The sequence below is a fragment of the Agelaius phoeniceus genome, chromosome 6, assembly GCF_051311805.1.
Source record: "Agelaius phoeniceus isolate bAgePho1 chromosome 6, bAgePho1.hap1, whole genome shotgun sequence".
Classification (NCBI taxonomy): domain Eukaryota; kingdom Metazoa; phylum Chordata; class Aves; order Passeriformes; family Icteridae; genus Agelaius; species Agelaius phoeniceus.
In genome coordinates, this window is record NC_135270.1 from 49,178,404 (window position 1) to 49,200,437 (window position 22,034).

The 22,034-nt window shown below is 39.7% G+C and overlaps 1 protein-coding gene across 1 annotated transcript; it reads right to left on the reverse strand.

Moving 5' to 3' along the window:
• Positions 1 to 10,911: 10,911 nt before the first annotated feature.
• On the reverse strand, positions 10,912 to 14,477 carry LOC129121913 (serine protease inhibitor A3M-like). The gene is made up of 4 exons (XM_054635423.2): positions 13,832 to 14,477; positions 12,700 to 12,970; positions 11,926 to 12,073; positions 10,912 to 11,106 (listed from the first exon to the last, which is right to left on the reverse strand). The coding sequence occupies exons 1-4, from the start codon at positions 14,475 to 14,477 to the stop codon at positions 10,912 to 10,914; spliced, it is 1,260 nt and encodes a 419-aa protein (XP_054491398.2).
• Between the last annotated feature and the right edge of the window lie 7,557 nt (positions 14,478 to 22,034).

Here is a 22,034-nt window from a genome sequence, read left to right on the forward strand (position 1 = left end):
TAAACAGAGTTAATCAGAGCATTCTGTTAATCATTAATTAGTTCAAATAAAAGTTGCCAGTGAGGATACCAGTGAGGATGCATGACATTGGCTATTTTGGGTAATTTTTCTAACCCAGACAAACGTTGGGTGATGGGGCTGCAGACGAGAAGGAATGGAGCAGAGACTGTATCTCAGTTGCTTCCCTGCTTGCGGATTGACAGGAGGGACCTGCTGCCGTGGGTGTTTGGCAAGAGAGCCACAGCCATACCTCCATGGCTGGAGTTGAGAGCTGTGACTTGGTGTGAGGGCCACCCCTTGCTTGGGTCTGTCTGAGCCATCACCACTCACAAAGGATCACAGCGTCCCTGCCAGAACACCTCTTGATTCATCCTGGGGGCACTGCCCGAGCCACAACCTCTCCGGCAGGATTTCAAAACTGAGTTTGGATTTAGAAAGTCCTTCTGCCTTACTATATACCTCAGTCACAACTTTCAACACCATGTTTGATGGTTTTGGGGATTTTCTTATGCAGAGCAGACTGTGTGTGATTGGTTCACAGTCTCCAAGTTTCTTAGGAGAATAACATGTGACCTTATCACTCTAGCGGGACATTTGCAACCAATAAAGTTGTTTACTCATTGCTGTTGGCCATCACCTGTGACTGAGTGTTTGGGGAACTGGGGAAGAGTTTTCACCTGGTTTGGTAGAAAACATACAACAAAACCACTACTGCTAAGAAGCAGCACTGACTGCAAAGAGAAACATGTGGTCAGAAACAGACATTTTGTTTCCTTGGGTTAATCTGCACCATATGCAGCTGAAATGGACACCAGGAGGACACAGAAGAGGCTGCTAATTCACCTTTCATCCAATACTAAAGAAGACATGCTGGAGTCACTGGATGATATTTAGGGTTGAATATAATATATGAGCAAATCACTGAGGGAGAAACTAAGGCACAAAAATGAACTTTTTTAAACAGATCTAGTTGTCAACTTGTCCCTATCTGTAAGTTTCCAGGCATTTGATTTCTGAGCAGGAGCCCCAGACTATATTAGATATTGAAATGCCCCATGTGAGGTGTACAACAGCTCTGAATGAGAGCACACTGGTGAGGAGCTGTGCTTAGGAAGCTGAAGGCAATGCTGGAAAAGGAACTGGATTTTCTTCCCCTCAATCTCAAATCAAGGCTCTTGTCCTGTGGTTGTTTTATATGGCTGCATAGTCAAGCAGCAAAACAGGACAGGGCATACCCTTTTCTTTTTGAATTCAGCAGTGGTAATCTTTTTGCACTCTTACCTAGGGGCTAGAACACCTGATCACTTGATCTGGTTACAAGACCCTCAAACCATTCTACTTGAGACCATCAGACCCAAGTCACCCACTTGGCTCGTATGTGGGCTGCAAGAGGTTGATGAGGAAGTGAGGGGAAAGGCAATTCACAGCTTTCCTTCTGAGGGTCTTCTGCTTAAAGATCAAATGAAATATAAAACTACTTCTGGGACGTGTGTAGATAATTTTGCATTAATTACTGCACGTGTTTTCCCCTATCTGTGAAAGACATGTATGTGAATGCACACACCTCTAAGTATTCATAGGAGTGGAAAAAGGTCATCCAGTAAGTGTGATGTATTAGTGTAATAATGCATGCACAAGTCTGGCAGACAGAAAACTTGGGTTGCCCTCTGAGAACAATTCAAATAGAAGAAGAAACAAAGGCCCTAGGAATTGTTTCTGAGTGTGATAAATGATTCATGAAGATGTGGAATTGTTACTAATTCTAATCATAGCAGTGTGTGAGTAGTTCTGCTAAAGAGAATCATTACCTTTATTAAATCTGAACAGAACCTGTGGCTAATAATATGTGGCATATTTAACACATTATGATTTGAACTGAAAAAAAATAAATACTATCTCAAATTGCTTGTGATATTTTGCTAACATAAAAATGACATGCTTTGATATATGATAGTATATAAATAATATGATAATATATAAATAATAACCTCAAAACATTTTAAAGAACTTTGAAGAATTACACATTTGGTAGATTTTATATGCAATTGTTTTAATTTTTTTTTTTAAAGCTAGTAAAAATTAGGGTGCTCTTTTCCATCCTGGTATGAAGTAATGTAAAGGGGCATTTTCTTTTCTGATGACAGATTGTCTGAGAGAGTTAATGTCTCTCAGCCTGATTATTTACAGCCTAATCAACTTATTTAATTTTCTTACTTTTATTAATTTTATAATTTCATTTACATCTGAAAGTGATTCTCAGGTTTAAAATATTTTTACATCACTTAATATTAGAATGGGAAAAAATTCAAATTGCACTTGTTCCTCATGCATGGAGAACACTTTCTGGGGAGAGTGCTAATGTAGTGGAAGGACACAACACATTGCTTTCTGGAGCCCTTAATAGGGAGTCTGTCCATCTAACCAGGGTAAACACAGGTATTTTCCAACCTTTCCTATTATATTAGCTCAATTTTCCCTCAATAAGTAAAGCCTAAGTGCAAGAGATGGTTGAGAGATTATTCTGTCTCTTTGGGTTGGTCCTAAACATTCTCCACAAAAAGTGCTCTCAGCCCATGCCTGTCATTCAGGAGAGCACCAGGAGGACATGCATGAGGAACAAATAAAAGTTGCTTCACCCTTCATCATCCTCACAGCATTTTAAATGCAAAACTTAATCCCTTCTTCCTTGTGTCAAAAAAAGCCTTTACAATGGAAGATAAGCTTATTGTGAAGGAACCTCCATACTCTCTCCGGTAAGTTCCTATTCCCAACTCTTCCCCATTCCCCATCTGCCTCCAACAAGGGCCCTACATGTGCACCTTGGTCCTGCTTTTCCTTGGTCCACCAGCAGTCTGGGCTCCCTGGAAAAGGGGTTGACAGCAGGAGTTACTCCTGTGAAATATATAACAGACACAACATGAAATGGAAAAGCACTGTATGAAATATCTACCCAGGAATTTTACAGTTTGTAGGCTGCATTGTGTATAGAGTTAGGAAAAAAAACCCATACTGATCATTGGGAATTTGTGTCAGGAACACATGAGGAGCAAGCAGTGTGCTGGTGCACCTTTGGAATTGCAGCATCACCCTGCAATGTGCCACTCCACATACACTGCCTGTGTGTGCAGATCCATCTCTTTTTACTGGCATAGAACTTGGCTCCAACGTGCATGGTGGGATGGTCTGTGGCTCTGGCATCAGATGTGATAATGGAACACAATCTCTCTTTGCCCAGTCCCTGCCATAAATAAGTTTTGCCTTTTATATACCTGCTAAGTTGTCTCTTTTCAAGGCTGAAAATCTTTCACCTCCAACAGGAGCTGTTCCACACCTTAGATTAACCTTACAATTTTTTTCTGAAGATTTAATAGTTCTCAGTTATTATAGGACCATGTGTGGATGGCCCAGAGATTTAGATAACTTGCAATGTGATTTGCTCTTTTTTTCTTTCCCAGTAATTTCTAATATTTAATTTGCCTTCTTTTCCACTACTGAGCTGATCTGTGTATGTATTACCACCAGAACACAAAACTATCAATCCTGTGTGACAGCAGTCAGTTCAAGTGCAGTGTTTTGCCATACCTGCAGCTAAAATTTAGCAAGAAAATCAAAGTCCCTATCAACACAACAACAAGCCAGCAAGATACTGTTGTTTCTGGTTTGAAAATGAGTCAGAATTTGTCATGTCCATTCCTTTACTTTACCAGGAGATGGTGGCACAGGGCTCCTTTTCCTATAATCCCCAGAACTCGAGGCTCCATGCATAACAGTTCTACTTGCAGATAACAGTGTAGAAGAATCACACTGAAAGGTTGGCTTCTTGCAAGAATCTCACTCATAGCTGGTGTACTGGAATAATTGCATTTTATCAGTGGAATTTGCCCTATGGACAGTTTTCTCTTGGTCTTAAAGAGCCCTTCTTATGCAAATAACTTTTAGAATAACAAGTTCACCAGAATATAAAAGTTCTTATTTTAAAATGAAATTGTCTACCCAGAGAAACTTCTTGGTCTTAAATTGATATCTTACCTTCTATGTTTTTGTGATGCAAACATGGCCTTAATCAAGCACTAGGAAAATCCCTTATGTAGATATTTTGGAATTATCCTTAAAATTTATTGCTTCCAAAGCCAGATAGAAAGTATTAGGGCTAAACTTTGCAAAATGCTACCATTTGTTATTGTACAACAGATTAATATTGTTGGCCTCAGTGAAGAAGCAGAAGTAAGATCAACTAGCTGAATAAATATATTAAAAGAAATTAAATTTATTGTATGATTCTATTGTTCATTTCCCTTTTCTTAAACAAGTCTGACACTCTAAGATTTTAGGATTTTGAGGATTTTGACAGATCGGAGATGGTGTAGCAACTCTCTTCTCAGCTTCAATGGAGGCAAAATACAAGACTATGTGGTTGCCCTTAGCCTCTGCGGATCACAGCCTGGCAGGTCAGCACAATTCCATTTCCATCAATGACTTACATTATCATGGCTCCACAGGACACTTTGGGATCTAGGATGTACCTGCATGGGCTTTCTGCCATGGTTCTGCACCACCTTTCCCAGCCTGCCAATCCAAGAGCGTACAGAGGTGCTGGAGTGGATCTGCTCCTGTGGGATGCCTCTTCTCAGTCACCTTTGGTACCACTGTGAACATGTCAGGGCTATGACACACAGCACAATCACAGGTATGGGCGTGAGGGGATAATCTTTGGCTGGGCCACTGACACACAAAATGTCTTCAAATTTTACCTATATGATTTACCAAGAGACACAGCTCTCACTTGAAAGATAGAGGAACAGAAAATAAATTCTAGTAATCATCCCGTGAATATGTAAGTTATGGTATGGCTTTTTTGATGGCTAGAGAGTCTAAATCTGCAAGAGCAGCAAACTTAACAGCATTCATACATATTTTAGAACCTATTACATCTTTCATCTCTGGGCACAGCTGTTTTCTCATGCTATGAGGTTCTGTCCTGGCTGCAACCATTTTATGGTGACTATAACATGTAGGTTGGACTCAATAATCCTAGGAGGTCTTTCCCAGCCTTAATGATTCTGTGATCTTATTTTGTACTGATTTTTTATTTCAAACCTCTTCCTTCATCAGAGCATCTTTCATGTGGTCTGTTTTTCCTACATGAAACATAGTAAACTTTTAAATATAGTAACTTTTCCTTAATTAGACATTTGCTCAAGTCACACAGTCTTCTTCAGACCTTCCATATGAGAATCACGTTGCTGTTAACAGTTTTCAAATGATGAAGGATACATTCTTGCTTAGTAAAGTAATAAATCATAAGAATTCTTTTCCAGATGGTTTATGGAAAAGAAATTGAACGCAACAAAAAATAGAGAAATAAAAACTGTATAAGTAAAGTTTATTCACTTGTGCTAAATTAATTTCCAGCATTAGAACTGAACTATACTTTCAACACTGAAATTCTTTTTTGCAAGAAACCACCAAAACAATTTGCAGTAACATCAGAGGATTTTGTGTAACCAGGGTCTTAGTCATATCAAGGACATTTACGTGAAATAGATGAATTATAGTTTCCTTTAAAATTGTTAGTCTGGGGAAAGTGAAATTACCAATTTTTTTTAAATGGATTTACTGTTATGCCTGGGACTGGGAACTTAATGAAGGATATTTCCAGATGAGTCTTTGGTGGCTAACAGTTTGAAGGGAATGAATGATATCATATATATGCTGTGTTTACATCTAATGGAAGCAGTCCCATGTGGGTAAGAGCAGATGTGCAGTACCCAGCCAGGAATGGGTAAGATTTGAAGGGTGTGTTACAGGACTCAGAGATACATAGCCCATGGTGGTCTTCATGCTTTTTTGCTCTTGATAATTTGCACTTGTTCGAACTCCCACTGCAGTGAATGTTTAGAGTTTACAAGTGAAACACACATTTAAGAATGTTTGTGTTTCTCTTGCTCTTTTTCTGTGGTTGGAAATCCTAGTGCCTCTGTTCTTTGGAGACATGATTTGAATGCTGGATTAGGAATTATCTCTGTTTGAGGTTTTTTCCTGTGTTCCAAACTACCAAGACCCATGTCAAAGATGAGTAGCTGCATTCTCAGAATCCCCATTCAAAACCTACCCTGCCTGGGAACTATCACAATCTGGTTTTAAGAGCTTAGTGATTCTCTGCTTGGAATTAGTACAAGGAAAATGCTTGCAGCTTTTGTTGCACTGAATCTACTGAAACATTCAGAATGGGGCTGGCTTGCAACCTGTCTAAATTCTCATTCCCTTGCAATAATAGCAGTGATCACAGGCTGTGCAGATGACTTGACTGTGGGGAGAGGGTGGATGTGCTTGTTCAAAGCATTCCAGATAGCAGGGCTGAGACTCAAATTGTATAGCTGGGAACAAGAAAGTCCAAATTACTGGTAGCACCTGAAAAGCAGAGTTTATGTGAGCAACTGGTGCTTCTGTACCCATCCAAATGCTCTGTGCCTTTTTCAGCACCTTTCCTTGCTGCTGAAAGGAACACACACAGCAGTGGCCCCGCAATTCCACTGCTTCAAAGTGTTGTAACAACATTCTACATGGACTCTGCCATGTGGCAGATTAAACAGTGTTACTGACAGAAGATATCCTGTCATCAAGCAGAGTCCCACTGGACCATAAACAAGGTCAGACAGAACAAACTTACAGTCTCCCACATGGCTCATAGGCTGCCAGGAGAAGTTTGGCACTCGGGGGTGCTGGGGCACAGCTAGGCTGCCTTCCAGGGACCAGCCCTATGGGTCTATCTTCCCTCACAGGGGCTCTTAGCTGAGCTAAACTCTCTCTAGGTAAGTCCTCATGACTCCCATAAGTGTGTCAGATCATGGCTCACAGACCCACAGCAGGCCATTTATGTTGGATGTTTATGATAGGTGGACACATGCTTCACTGCAAGCTGTATTATCCCCTCCTGCTGAACTCTTATTGCAGGAAGTCAGGTGGATTAGGTTATAAAGGTTACAACCTTTAGCTTATAAAAAAAGTCTAGTTTTCTTTCAGGGCTTAGTTTGGATCCAACTGCTCCATAGGCTGAGAGAATTGCATGAGTGGGAATTGCAGAGAAATAAAAACATCTCCAGATGAATGAGAGGCACCATAAAACACGTGTTTACCATAGATTAAATACACAGTCCCTAAATGAAAATTTTAGTTATTTATGTCTATCAGAATCCTTCCTTTTTTGTCTACCTTTAATAACACTAATAAAATGAAGAGGGTTCCCTATCACATATTAAGACAAAAGAAAACTGCAAAGACAAATGATGCAAAGTAGACCAAGACAGATTTTCTTGGAATTAGGAAAAAATACTCCATCTCCCTTCACAAGCTTTCCAGGATTGTTCAGTTCCTAAAGAATATTATCAGAACTGTGCTGGGAGTACCATCAGCAAGGTATGTTCAGTGCCCAGGCTCTATAGACCTTCATACTGTGAACTGTAGGCATTTTTCTGCTTTTGGTGTATATTTGGCACAAGATTTATTAGTTTCCTGTCCCCTACACATCTCCTTCTTCCAGAGGGATTTTGGGATGATCCCTCTTCCTACCCTCAGTCCGTGCCATAATTCAGGTCAACCTGATGGTCTGGGCCATGAAGTAACTCATCTGGAGGAAAACTGTAGAGATGCCCCACAGCTTGGTAGGTAAGTCCCAAACCAGCATTCAGAGGTATCTATCCCATTTTATACTTTTGCTAGTAGCAGCCATTTTTCACAGACCATAAGGGAAACTACCAATGCAACTGTTGTCCTGCCATCTCAAACCCAAAGGCCTGGGAGATAGATGGGGAAGGAGGTTGCTCTGTGTGTGATTTCCCAAAACTTTTGCTCTGTCCCAGCAACTATTGGATTTTTCCTAACTTCTTTCCCTTTAGCAACAGGCCAACAACCTGTTTTTCTGCCACCTCACTCTGATAAAAATCTTGTGGCTTTGATAAAAATCTCAGCATCCTACCTTCTAATCAGTCTTGATGCACAGATTTATCTGGATGGGATCTCACAGGAACTGCTCCCAGCTCCTGCTGAGTTTGTGTGGGCCCTGCAGAGCAGACTGCCTCACACCACAGTAAGTTCTCATTGATCTTATTCCGTAAAAGCTGCTCTTTGCACAGAGGTGTGGTCTCTGCCAGTCCCCTGAGTGATGCCATCTTACCTCATGAGGAGCAATAGCTCAGGGCTTACACTGAGTTCTTGCCACTTGCAGCAAAGGGACTCACACAAGGCAGCAATCTCCAAGTCCCCCTGACTCAGAATCACAGAATACACCAACCCAATCCTACAAACACCAGTGGGCTCCTGCAAAGCACCTCTCTGTAAGGTGGGCCAAGTTTGGGAGAACAGGTCAGAAGGCCAGAGAGATGTCAGGGATGGGGAACTTGTTTATTGATTTGGGGCTTGCACTACCTTTGAGGTGCTCAAAACAGACTGCCAGGATCACTGTAGAAATGAGCAGTGTACATTCAGAAGCCTCATCTTCCTAGGGATGGGGATTCAACCCCACCTGCAAAAAATGTATCCAGGATCAATGTGCAATGGCATGAGAGCAGTGCAGTGGGATAGAAGCTGTCAAAGTCAGCCTCTCCTTGAGGCAGCAGCTGTGCAATGTGCCTCTTTGCTATAGAGTTTAGCCCCAGTGCTCCACTGCAAGAGTGGGTGATCTACAGACCCACAACAGCAAGAAAGTGTTTAGGTATTTCTTGAAAACAGATTTTATCCAAATAGGCGTGTAAAGAGAGAATATGAAGAATCACAATTTCCATATGAGAGAAGCTGCACTCATTTAACAGCTTTAAGATATATTTTACTGATATCTGCTATGTTAGTAAGAATGACTTAAGATGTTTGTTGTCTTTAAGAGATTTATAGAATGGTAAAAGAGATTGGAGTAATTCCTTAAGTGACATATTTCAATTACATTGTATATTTTATTGATTATCCACAGTTGATCAATTATTCATGAATGACATTTTTTCACAGACAATTCTTTTACAATTTATGCTATGCCTAATGTCACTATCTCTTAGAGTTTTTTGCTGACCTTGCAGAGTGCAGAGGCACTTGCAATAAGAGCTACATCAGAATAAGTCTATTGTTTCAGGGATTATTCTCTTTCTTTTTTGTCAATGATTTCTTAAGATGTCCTAGGCAAAGAGTTGGAACATGTGAGAAAGAACAGGTTGATTGAGGATAAACATCAGCCTAGGCAGCAAAGAGTGATGTAAGGAGGAAAGGACTCTGCAGGGACCAGTTCAGGTGAATACTGGAGAAGACATAATACAATGACAAGAGTTGTTACCTATTGTGATAAAACTTTTGGTGAGTAATCCAGAACTGAAAGCAGGACAAAACTCCTTAGCAAAGATAATTAATTTTTAAATATAACAACATACTTAAGAAAAAGTTATCTTCCATGGAAAATTTGGAATATGCATTAATAAGTTGAATTGTTGTGGTGGTTTGATCCTGGTTGGATGAAAAATGCCCACTAAAGTAATTCCATTACTCCTTTTCTCAACTGGGAAATACAGAGAAAATAAAATGAAAGGTTCATGAGTCGAGATAAGGATAGGGAGAGATCACAAACTGATTACTGTCACAGGAAAAATAGACTTGGAGAAATTAACTGAATTTATTACCAATCAAAACCAGAGCAGGATAATGAGAAGTAAAATAAATCTTAAAAACACCTTTGTCCCAGCTCAGGGAGAAGGGCAATAAGGCTCATGGCCAGTTCATCACATGGTTCTGCTGCTGCTTCCTCCTCAGGGAGAGGAGTCTTTTCCTGCTCCACTGTGGGGTCCCTCACACAGCAGACAGTCCTCCACAAACTTCTCCAGTGTGAGTCCTTCCCATGGACTACAGCTTTTATGAACTGCTCCAGTGTGGTCCCTTCCACAGGATGCAGTCCTTCAGGCCCAGGCTGCTCCATTGTGGTCCCTTCCACAGGATGCAGTCCTTCAGGCCCAGGCTGCTCCAGTGTGGTCCCTTCCACAGGATGCAGTCCTTCAGGCCCAGGCTGCTCCATTGTGGTCCCTTCCACAGGATGCAGTCCTTCAGGCCCAGGCTGCTCCAGTGTGGTCCCTTCCACAGGATGCAGTCCTTCAGGCCTAGGAGGCTCCTTCAGGCTCTGTGGTGGGCTCCTGTCTCCATGGGACTGCAGGTCCTGCCAGGAGCTTCCATGGGGTCACAGCTTTCTTTTTGGACATCCACCTACTCCTGAGTGGGCCTCTCCAAGGGCTGTAGGTGGATCTCAGCTCTCCCCTGGACCTCCATGGGCTGCATGGTGACAGCCTGCTCACCATGGGCTGCACCACAGCCTGCAGGTGGATCTTTGCTTTGGCACCTGAAGCATCTCCTCCCATAGTTCTGCACTGACCTTGGTGTCTGGAGGATGATTTCCATCATTTATTCTCAGTCCAAACTCCTCTGCCCTCAATTACTTCTGCAAAATAACTTTATTCCCTTCTCAAATATGTTACCACAGAGGTGTTACTATCATTCCTGATTGGCTCAGCCTTCAGCAGCAGCAGATCCACCTTGGAGTTAACTGGCAGTGGCTCTGTCTGATATAGGGGAAACTTCTGGCAGCTGCTGAGTGAAGTCACCCCTATAGGCCCCCCACAGGCCTCCCACAGGCCCCCACTACCAGAACCTTGCCATGCAAACCCAATACAATTATTCAGCTGGGGAAAATGTTACATTTTAAAAGTGTCAGTTGATGGTGATTTTTTTACAATGTTTCTTTCTTATTAATTTGATAAGAAAATTTCTCATTTACTTCTGAATATCCCTCAATCAGAGACTAGTTAGCGGCACTACCTATTCCAAAACTGCAAACGCTGCAGCCATTATAACCCATATCCAATATCAGTGTGCCAAATAACCCAGCTATTACTCCTTAGTAGGATCAACAATTTTCCCCATGAAAAGTGTGGTGCCAGTTTGTTTGTCAGAGATCAAAATAAGGAAGGGCCTGTTGAATTTGATGGTACAAGAAGTAAACGAAACTCTGGTAAAGATGATGGCAGTGGCTCCTGCAGCTTCAGTTCCAGCTTCATCAACTTCCAGCAAGGCCTTGTGAATTGCCTGCACAGAATAGGAGAAAACACTGTGGCTTATATATGGGACAGGAAGCAGGAATAAAATAAATTCTCTTCTTATGGAACATTTAGGAGAAGAAAGGAGTAATAAACCAGTAGATTAAATTTTATTGTATGATAAATCTCCAACAGTTTGAAACAGGAGTATTTTATATGCCAGGACTGAGCAAGGAGGGCCCAAAATTAGCATAGACACACTGAAATGCATTCTCAACAGTGCTGAGTAGAATGGGATAAAAATACCCCATATACAAGCTAGTTTAATTTCTTAGATGGTTTGGACTTCTACAGGAGCACTTTCTCTTATTTCAAGGTTAACTAAAAACTGATATTTAAATGCTAATATGGGGCAGTATTTGGCATTTTTAGCATTAAATCATAGCTCAAACTGTCACAGTCAAATTCTGCTACTGCAAACTGAGATTTCCTGAAAACTTTGGGAATATTAAAAATTGAGATATTAATCAACACAAATATCATAATGAATTCCTCATTTGTAGTTTACAAATGACACAACTTCATGTAAACTATTGTATTCCAGTGCAAAGAAGTTATTTAAAGTGTTGCCCAATATCTCTATGTATTTAATATCCAGCTTTTTAATAACAGCATTAAGGTAATACAAAAGTGAGCTGGCAGATTCTTTCTGTAAAAAAGCACAATTATTGAGCTAGCCCCTACATGTCATTGTGAGTTTTACTTACAGCTTTAATAATATAAAGAGGGAAATAAAGTCTTTAAAAATCCCAGACATAACTGATCAAATCAGCCAACCACCATCCCATCACCAGCTCTGTCTACTTACTTGTGAAACCTGGAGATCGTGGTTGCCACTAATTCCAGACAGATCAGCATTACCTGAGAACACTTCAGTAATGCCCATTTGCTCAAGCAGGGTTTTAACATCATAAGACCCACTAATAGAAAACTTTGGCAACTGCAGATTTAATCTCCTGTTGATCAAAGAAAAGAAAAGAGCAGTGAGCCCTTGCAGCCTCTTTACAGCCAGCTGGGTGTATGCAACTCGGCAACACTTGAAAGCATTCTTTTGATTGCGAGTTTGTTTGATGGTAGTCTTTGTATTCCTTGAGCAATTCTGGCTTCCTGAGAGATGCACCATCTTGTATTTTGACTGTCTATGTGATTTTGGGAAAATAACCAAATTTGTTCATTGTCACTCTTTCATCCCAGTGCCACATGAGCGGCTAGTAGAGATTTTTTTGGATAAAGGGTTAGAGAGTAAGCAGACAGTGGAAAGCCTAAAGTAAGGGAAAAGTAGGATGAAATCTAAGACATGGTGAAGGAAATTAATTGTGTTAACACCATGAAAGAAGAGGTAAGGAGTCAAAAAGTAGCCAAGCAAGTTTTGAGGCAGCTGTTACAATGCTGTGTCCCCTTCTGTCAGGTCACAGAGCCTGCAGTTTCTTAGTGATTGTGCTCTGCTCTGACTCTTTTGAGGAATTGCTTAAAACATCCCTTTATGAAATCATCATCCAGTAGGAGATGATCTGAAATTGGCATTTTCCTTTGAAAAGAGTGATGTATGCTGAAATATAGCAATCCATATACTAAGAGTTACCTGGTCGCAAGTTTGCTATCCCATTTACAAACCGTTTCCTTGGAGAGAGCATCTTCCACTTGCTTCATCTTTCCATCATCAGGCAGAATAAGCAATGCTCGTGCAGTGCCCTGGTAAGGCAGCTCTACCACCACACAGGAGAGATCCTGGTCATAGTAAACATTTGAGATACCATCATGCTGCATCATGTTGACTCTAACAGATGCATTTGGGTTCACAAAAAAATCATCCTCATGTGTGCGCAAAGGATCGAAAGATGTTTCCCAGGCAGCTGATGGGGAAAAAGAGATGTTGTTATACTCCAATGTGAAGATCATGAAGAACAGCTCATCTAAATTAGAACAGCTGAATGTAGGACACTGGAGGTATATTGATGAGAGAAAAGGCTCCCTTAATCACTTCAATCTCCTCCATAACACCCAATAATGCATTCTAGCTGTGCAGTAAGCCCATCATATTTTGTGTGCACACGTCATGTCTTGCTGAAAAGACAACCAAAGGCTGATGACCAGTTGAGAGTCCTTCTTTGACCGTAAGCCTGTTTAATGCCTTTCATGCCATTTAAAAACAATCAAGCATTCAGTCACAGACCCTTCTTATGCCTTTTCTTTTAGGCTGTACCCTATGCAAGCTGACTGCACTCGGCCTGGTGTAGAATTCATCAGCAGTTAAAGAGTCCTAACATTTGAGCAAGGCTCCAGAAGCACAGGCCCTCAAGATATTATGTCCCAGTTTTTCATGCAGAGGACCTAGTAGATCTACCATAAAACTGGGGTCCCTGTGCAAGGATGTCAGTCCACCAAGTCTGACTGGCATGTACAGTCAGACTTGGACACATCTTTAGTCATTATGGCCTCAAACAGTGAGACCATGTGGATCCTTGTCTATGAGGCATCCATTAGGGTGGGACTTTTCTGTCCATAGCTTTCAAGCAAATTGAATCAAAACAAAGAAATCAGTATTTCTCAACAATCAGATACTCTGCTTTTGGCCAGATCTAATCTTTACTTGAAAGGTCCTGCACAGTTTAGTTCTTTTCTAAATTGTCACTCTGGTAATAAATCATCATAAGTTCCCTAAAATTTTTTTTTGTATCAAAACTATCTATTGAAATATATATTAATCATCTTACCTTTAAAGTAAATGTAGTTAACAAGAACCAGTACAGTACTTGGATCAAGATGACCAACTAATTCAGGAATTTTCCCCTTGGTTTTCTCTTCTACATATTTATTGATTTGCTGTGTAGCTTCTTCTGGATTATGAAAATCACTGGAGAAAACATCTGCATCATAAAATTTTTTGGTATTTTGTAAAAACAACTCCTGTGGTTCATACCCAGTAGCTGTAAAAAGGGCATTCCCTATATTTAATGTGATATTAACATCAGCACAGTTCAGTACTGACAAAACTTTGTGAAAACTTTCGTGTACATCATTTATGCGAGTTTCAGTCAGGTCATCAAAGCCCAGTCCTTCAAAAATCTGAGAGAGAGTCGTTGATTTAGCACCAACAGCCAGCATGGCAAAGGCAGTGGAGATACTCATAGGAGAAAAGAACACATTTTTATCAACTTCTTTTGATGAAACCTGCTTGTAAAATCTAAATACAAAATCTGCATGGTTAGAGCCTTTCTTGTCACAGCTATATGTTAATAAATTTTCTCTTCCATCTTGCAGATTAGTATTGTTGACTTCATGGCAAATGTCTTCAGGGCAGCAATGGGTTACAGCACAAAGAGCAGCAAGGAGTAAACACAGGCAATGGAGAAACTTCATCTTCTTTTCAAATTATTCTGTCACAAAATAAACAGTCATTAAATGAGCAGATGCTAATGATGTGCTTGGTCGTAAGAAATAATGAATAGCTTGTTAGCACAAATGTTGCATAGTTCAACTGTAAATATCTATGTACATAGCAAGCTTCAAGTTCTCATGGGCACAATGTCAAATTTATGTAACAAAATCTAATAAATTATAGACTAAAATGTCAGGCATAAGAAATTCATAATACTCCATTGTAACTGCTCTGAAAAAGCAGTACTTTTTTCCATTGGCAAAGAAAATATAAAGCTACAGTCTGTAATAATTTTTGTTCACAATGACATTATCTTCCCAAAACACTGTCTTCTATAGGGTACATCCAGACATACAAGTTATTACAAGGTAAGGCAGGGTGTGGGTTTCAAAGACATCAAATATTCCACAGCATCTGCCCAAAAGCAATTTGATATATGTAAGGAAATGTGAGGCAGCTCACTACTTACTGGGACTGAGGAAATTCCCTCACTTTCCTCAGGGCAGCAGCACATGGACAGAGAGCTATCATGGACTATCCTGTGCTTGTTAAATTCACATCCCTCTTTACTTCATGGCTACTTACTCACACAGCCAGTTACTGGCCAAAACTGATAAGTGATGGAAGAAGGTGAACTACATGAACTCCAAAGCAAAAGCCTGGAGCATCCTGTGCCATGACAGCAGTGCACAGAGAGGTGGGCACAATCTCATGAGCAAGCAGCAGGTTTGTGTCAGATAATGAGGTGCATGTTTGGAATGAAGGAATCTTCCTTTTGGGGGAGTTGCAACAAGTGTTTGTAACTTCTTAAATGGTGGTGTGCCCCTCACCATGGGTTAACCTGCATGGAATGTGGAAAGGACTTGGGTCAAAGAGGGAGAGAAGCACTCATCTCATTTGGACACCAAAGGACACAGATTAATTCCCTTGGAGATTACAAGCTTCTTCATTATGCTTGTTCTCCTAAAGCTGACATGATATACTTCACATGAACCACCTGCTCTCCACATGAGCTGGAACAAATCTCTTGTTTACTGAATTCAGTTCCCTGCAGTTCTGGGGAGGCATCTCATATAAACCCTCTTCAGAACTATAATAAGTTATCAATGAAAATAAGTTTTGTCCTCATATATTCAGCAAGAAAACATTTCTAGAACTTTTCTACTGTCATTGGTCGTCTTCTGGTTTCCAGCAAATACAGCCTATTTATATATTTTTCTTTCAGGAATGTATTTTCCCATGTCTGTGGTAAAGTTCTGTTGGTCCTACATTCATTCCTAGATGTGAAAGATGACTGTATATACTATCTAAAGATTTAGAGTTTCTGATGGCAGCCCAAGTTCAAGGATTATTAGTGATTAACCAGTTATTTTATTTTTGTATTGATAGTCTTTCTTTTTTTTCATAGCAAACATAAAGATAGCTGTGTGTTCTCATATTTGGTAGGATCTGAGTGTACTGAGTCTGCCCGAGATCAGCCAGGGCCCACTGCAGTGACCCACAGTAACAAGTGGGAACGCTAAATTTGAATTTCCTTAAAACATGGAGTATGGCCCTAGATGGGAATGTGATAAAACTATTTGCAGATAACTTTTAAGCAGAACTCTGCCTCTCTTTCATAGTTAAAAAAAAAAAAAGGGCAAAACCCAAACAACCCTTATGTACTGTGGAAAAAAGAAATAATATAGTACAAAATGTGTTTCAAATGTATTTAATGTTAAACATGTCATAGTCTGTTTTTCTCTAGTTATTTGAGATATTGGACACTTAAGTGAGAAAGAAAAAATAATTTTACTTTCTGTGTCCATGTTGAGCTTAGCCTAAATTTTAAAGAATTTCTGAAGCAGACAGTATAGTTTGGGGTTTTTTTTCTGCAGCAAACTTATATTAGGCATGCTTTTAACTTCTGCTGTAACAGATCAGTTAAAAACTTCTCCTGATAAACTTTCTACAGAAATCTAGAAGAAGTATTTCTATCAAAAGCTGGAAAGCACTGAATATTTTCATCAAGTTTTCCTCACATACTTTTCCTTTCAGAAATGAAAAACGTTAATTTCAACATTTTGAGATTAGAAAATTTCTGACACCAATATTTTTGTTAACATTTAAAGCTGAAAAAATTGTCAAGGCTTTGTTAAATCCGGAAATACTTTTTATGCAAATTAGAAAAGAATTCTCTTCCAGACCACATATTAGTTTGTCTATGGGAGGAAAAGGGGCAATTAAATTTAAATTGTGGCCTTCCACCTACCCCCTACAATCACCCCAGTCTTAATTAGAGAGCCTGGCCTTAGCAATTCAATTGTTGCTTTATAAATTAAGTCACCAGAAGAGTTTTTAAATTGGACCTGGCTGTTCAGTCACTAGTGGGATTATACTAATTTTGAGTCACTGTGAAGGCTGTTTCCAGCCTGAAAGGTGATTACATCAGTATTCTCTTTTAACAAGTACTTAATAAGTCACCATGACTTCAAAGGGATTTTTTAGTTTGATTTCAGTCTAAGGATATTTCCCCAGAACAGCAGGTCCCACTGGTCCCTTGCACATCTGCTTGGTTAATATTTCATTGCAACATCCACACAGAACCAAATCACAAACAGAGAAATGAAATTAACCTAATATTAAAATTCCACTGACTACAGAAAGCATCATCTCCAACTCTCTAAAAACAAAAATGTGTGTGTAGTACTTACAAAATCAGAAGCCCCGTTGCATTCAGCTGACCATGCTGTTCCCCACACTGTTACTTATACTGCTTTGTCACCTTCTGCTTAATTAGAGATGTTAAACATTACACAGACCCGATAAAAATGAGAGCCAACCAAAAGAAAGGAGGAAACAAAGCAAATATTGATGGAACAGGGTTCGCAAGGACCATCTCTGTTGTTCAGCCAAAGAAGCTGACAATCTTCAGCTGTTTCAATAGCAGCAGCGACATCCTCTCTGCTACCTCTGACCATGTGGAAGAGCCTAAGTGCAAATGTGTGATCAGGACCCTACTGGAAAGCAAGAGATTGTGCCTGGAATCACTAGAAACAGGCGCTCTCTCTCGGTGCCAGAAGTCAGACCTTCTGTGTTGCGATGAAGCACACGTGGAGCTGGCAGCCACGTATCACATCAGGTTGGTGCTCTTCCAAAATCTACCCTGAGACAAATCTTCTGCATGATCCTCAGCCTGTATATGGATGACAAAGTAATTGCCTGTACCTTCTCACTCTGTAGCTTAACACCACTGAGGGGGTATGTGGTAGACAGGTTTCCATGATAGATGTCCCACCCTGGCTGATGTGGTCCCTTCATCTTTCTCAGTTCTGTGTGCATCTCAGTTCCTGCCTTGGGCAGGAGTACAAGTGGTGAGAATACAAGGAGCAGGCTGTTTACTCCCACATGTTGGAGTACTGCGTGTGCTCACCCACTTCTCATTCTCCTTGCCCTCTCACACACTTTTGAATTGTTCAAATGAAAACAAGTGCTGTTTATTTCTATTACCTTTTCCCAATAGGACTGAAATGCTGATGGATTAGGATGACTGAATTTTTCCAATTAACAATAAAGACCATGATTGAGTGGTGACATAAAATACATTTCCTCACTTGTGATGACTCTTTTCTTTGTACTTGTTTACTCACATGTGTAATTTTGTTGTTACAAACATAGATAAACATGGAGACAGAACATAGATAAACGTTGTCTGGACACTCCCCTTCTTTGTTTTCCTCTATATTTCTTCCACTCTCCCCCTCCCCCTTCCCTTTTTACTTGCTCCTTCTAACTCTGGCTGTGAAGATCACAAACACAGAGATTATTTTACTCATCAAAGCCCAAGTGAATAACAGGTCATGGTGGTCAAGGACGAACTGTGTTACAAAATGGTTATAAGCCTCTTGTTTTCTCTTTCATTTGTGATGCCTTGTAATTACTGTTTTGTTTTTAATAATGTTAAGCTAAACTTTAACAAGGCATTTCCTTACCATTTCATTAGAGCAGCAGAAATAAGGTACTAGAGCAGCTTGAAACTAAAATGATGAGCAGACAGACGCACGCATGCCAGGTGTAGCACGCACTGCCGTGAGCCATCACGGTCCCACCTCCCTGCTGACCACAGTTTCAACTCTGTCATGAAACCATGTTAACCAGCTTCATACTGATCATTTATCTAATGAACTAGATCTTTTGCTCTACTATTTTTTTTTTATAGGAATAAAAGTACAGAACATGGAAATAACAAAATAGATGTTTTTTATTCCTTTTGATAATTAAAATCATGACAAAGTCTACATTGCCTGAGTCCATGTTACTGCTCTATAGTTCATGTAGGTCAGTTTCTACACCACGCCCCAGCTCACATTTTGATGTCTTTAGGAGAAATAGAGCCATATATTCATTTCATGCATTTGCTAATACCTTGAAACATCTTCCAGACAGTTTGTTTTGTTTTGAATAGAACATTCCAAAGCAGGTTTTAAAAGTTCTTAATTAACCATTAACTGGTATATTCAATGACAAGAGAACCACTCAACTTGTCCAGTGTTCTTGTTTTGCTTCTATGCCTTAGGTAAGGAAATTAGAGTTTTGTGTCAATTTAGCAACAATAAAACTCTTCTGGGATTATGGCTCACAAATACACAACTTACTTCAAATATCAAAAAATTTTATATCTCTAAATCTGTTATGTTGTAACTTAAACAAAGACTTTTTTTTAGTGTAAAGAATACAGACCACAAGCATATAACAAAATATTGACAAAACAGCAATATAAAGGAAATGGAGTATGGAATTAGGAAGGAACTGGACACTGCCTTCCCCTCCATTTCCTTGCTGATAGCCTTGAATTATGGTATAATCTTTGGGAAGGATCAGGCACCCAGAGTGTAGGAAAATGGCTAAGATTGGAGATGTATGCATGTCTGGTGAACTATGTTTTTTCTAGTCTGGATGAGGTATATAATGAAGAGTAAATGCCCAATCTGCTCATAGTGGTAATGCCATGTTTTCAATACTTCCTTGGAGAATCTCCTATACTGTCCTGTCAGAAAGAAAAAATTCAGTAGTTTAGAAGGCGACTGGGAAATTTGGATGAAATATAGTCTATATATAGTGAAGAAAATTTGCACAAGGAGGGGTAAGTTCTGCTCACAGAACTTTTTTTCATTTGAATTAGCATCATTCATATGAACTAAGAAGAGGAACGAGAATTTAAAAAAAATTACCAATGGCAAAGACCATTAGTGAACACTCATCATAATTTTTCAGTTGGAAAACCAATTTCAGTTGCAAATTATACACTAAAATGTAGCAGGTGTGTTACATGTATGGTGCACCAATAACAACTGAACACCTGAATCCCTTATTGCTGCTTGAGTGTGTGCAGGGTGGTGGGTATGACACAGCAACCATAATCTCCTATAAAAGGAGCAGGAGTGTAGGCAAATTGCTCTAACATTAGAAACCTTTATTTAGGCCCCAGAATCTTTCAAAAGAAGACTGATTTTTCCTACCAAGATTTTAATATCTGGGTGATTTCCATGTAGGATATTGTGAAAGAATAGCATGCATTCTGTTTTCTGTTCCTTCTAACCACCAAAATAGATGACAAAATAATCTTATTGACCATAAAGATCTCCAGTAATGTCTTTCATTGGCCAAGTACTGTTCAGGATACTGGAATGATTTCAGATGGGGATGGACCACCTGATGAGAGAACCACTGGACTGAAAATTCAGGATAGATGGCTATCTCTGTTGAACAGCTCAGTTTTGGCCTTGGGAACATCACTAACACTAATATGCTTCACTTTTCTCACTTTTAAGATAAAAATGACACATCTAACCTACTCACTGAGATTAGATGATGTGAAAATAAAAAATTACTTTCAAAGGTCTTGAGCATTACTTTAGTTCTTTATTGAGTTTAATGAAGACAGGATCATTTTTATCAGTTTTATTCCATGACACATTCCTTGGTAACAATGATACACAATTTGAAAAATCTATGGTCTGCAAGATACAACTTTATACAGCTTCAAAGTGAAACTTGAAAACTTCCTCAATTGCAAGCTTCCATGAAAAGTCCTCTGGGCTTTACAGAGTGTCTTCTTTCCTGCTAAGCTTAGCACTTGTATTCAAGGGGTGGTAGTTCTGAGGTACATTACAGCATGGGGATGGGTGATTAAGGACACCCAAGTATTGCAAGTAATGCCCCTGTATGCACCCCATGACACAGCACAAACCAATCCTTTTACCAGGTATTTTTCTTTCATGTCTAGAAAATGCAAATATCTGTTGCCAGCACCTACATCATAAGAGTCATATACAGGAAAATAGAGAAGGATAAGACCTTTGCACTCACTGACTTTTTTTTTTTTTTTTTTCTCTTTCAGTTTGAACCAAGCATCATGCCAGCATTGATTATTTCACCTGAACCTCTTCATCTATTGCCCATCCAGTATTGTGGTTTTAAAATCATATTGTTTACCTGTGGTATGGCAGCTAGCTCCTGTTTTGACTATGTAAGCTAGGAGAGGAAGGATGATCAGTACATATACTCAGAGGAAGGATGGTCACTATATCTTAGTGGGTAGCTATGAGCAGCCAAGAAGCTGCTTCTGTAACGTGAACCTGTGACTGAGCTGGGAAGGGAAGCAGAAACTCCCAAGTCCCAGCCCAATGCTTTGTAACTACTGGTCTGTCCTTCTTTCCTAATAATGTTCTTGCGTTAAAGAAAGAAAGGAATTAATCAATTAATTATGGGTTTCCAACAGCAATAGAGTACTTAAAATTTTAATAAATGTGTGTCTATACAACATGAAAATATACTTAACAAGAATCATCCCAATGAGTAATTCAAGACTTAAGCAACTAACATTATTCTGAAAGCCTTCATTAAAAAGTTCTTCTTCACCTTCCCATTTGGTCCATTGACCCTGCTATCTGGGACCATCTCATCTGAACTGCTTTCTTTACCTCCTGTGTACTCCTGAGCGATACTGAATCAAATGTCTACCTTTAATCACACAGCTGATCAAGTAAAGTTGGTCAAAGTGGATTGAAATAAACAGTAATGACATTATTCTGTGGCTCAGAAGTTCAGCTGTCCAAGCACACCATATGGATTTTGGCTAATTCTCAAAGAAAGACACAGAAAGTGGTCTTGCAAGCCAGAGTAAATTTACCTTTTTTATTACACCTTGTCAGAACAGCTCTGTTGAAAATGAACATACAAACACAGGAATGCACCAGGGAACAAGTGCAGAAGGGAGGCAGGTTTCAATTTTGTTTTGAATGGATATAGAGTAGATTAAATTTTGCTGTGGCCACTGCTTTTAACCATGCTGGGAGAAGATTTAGACCAATACCATATAGCTTTTAAAAATCCTGCTCTAGATCAATATGCAGACAAATTAAAAAAAGCCATTTTTCTATGTAACAACTATTACACAAGCATCTCAAATCTTACTTTTAACAGCAAAACTGTTGAAACTGTGACAGAACTTCCCTAATCCAAACTTGACAATACCCTGTCTAGTGTTGTCTCCTACA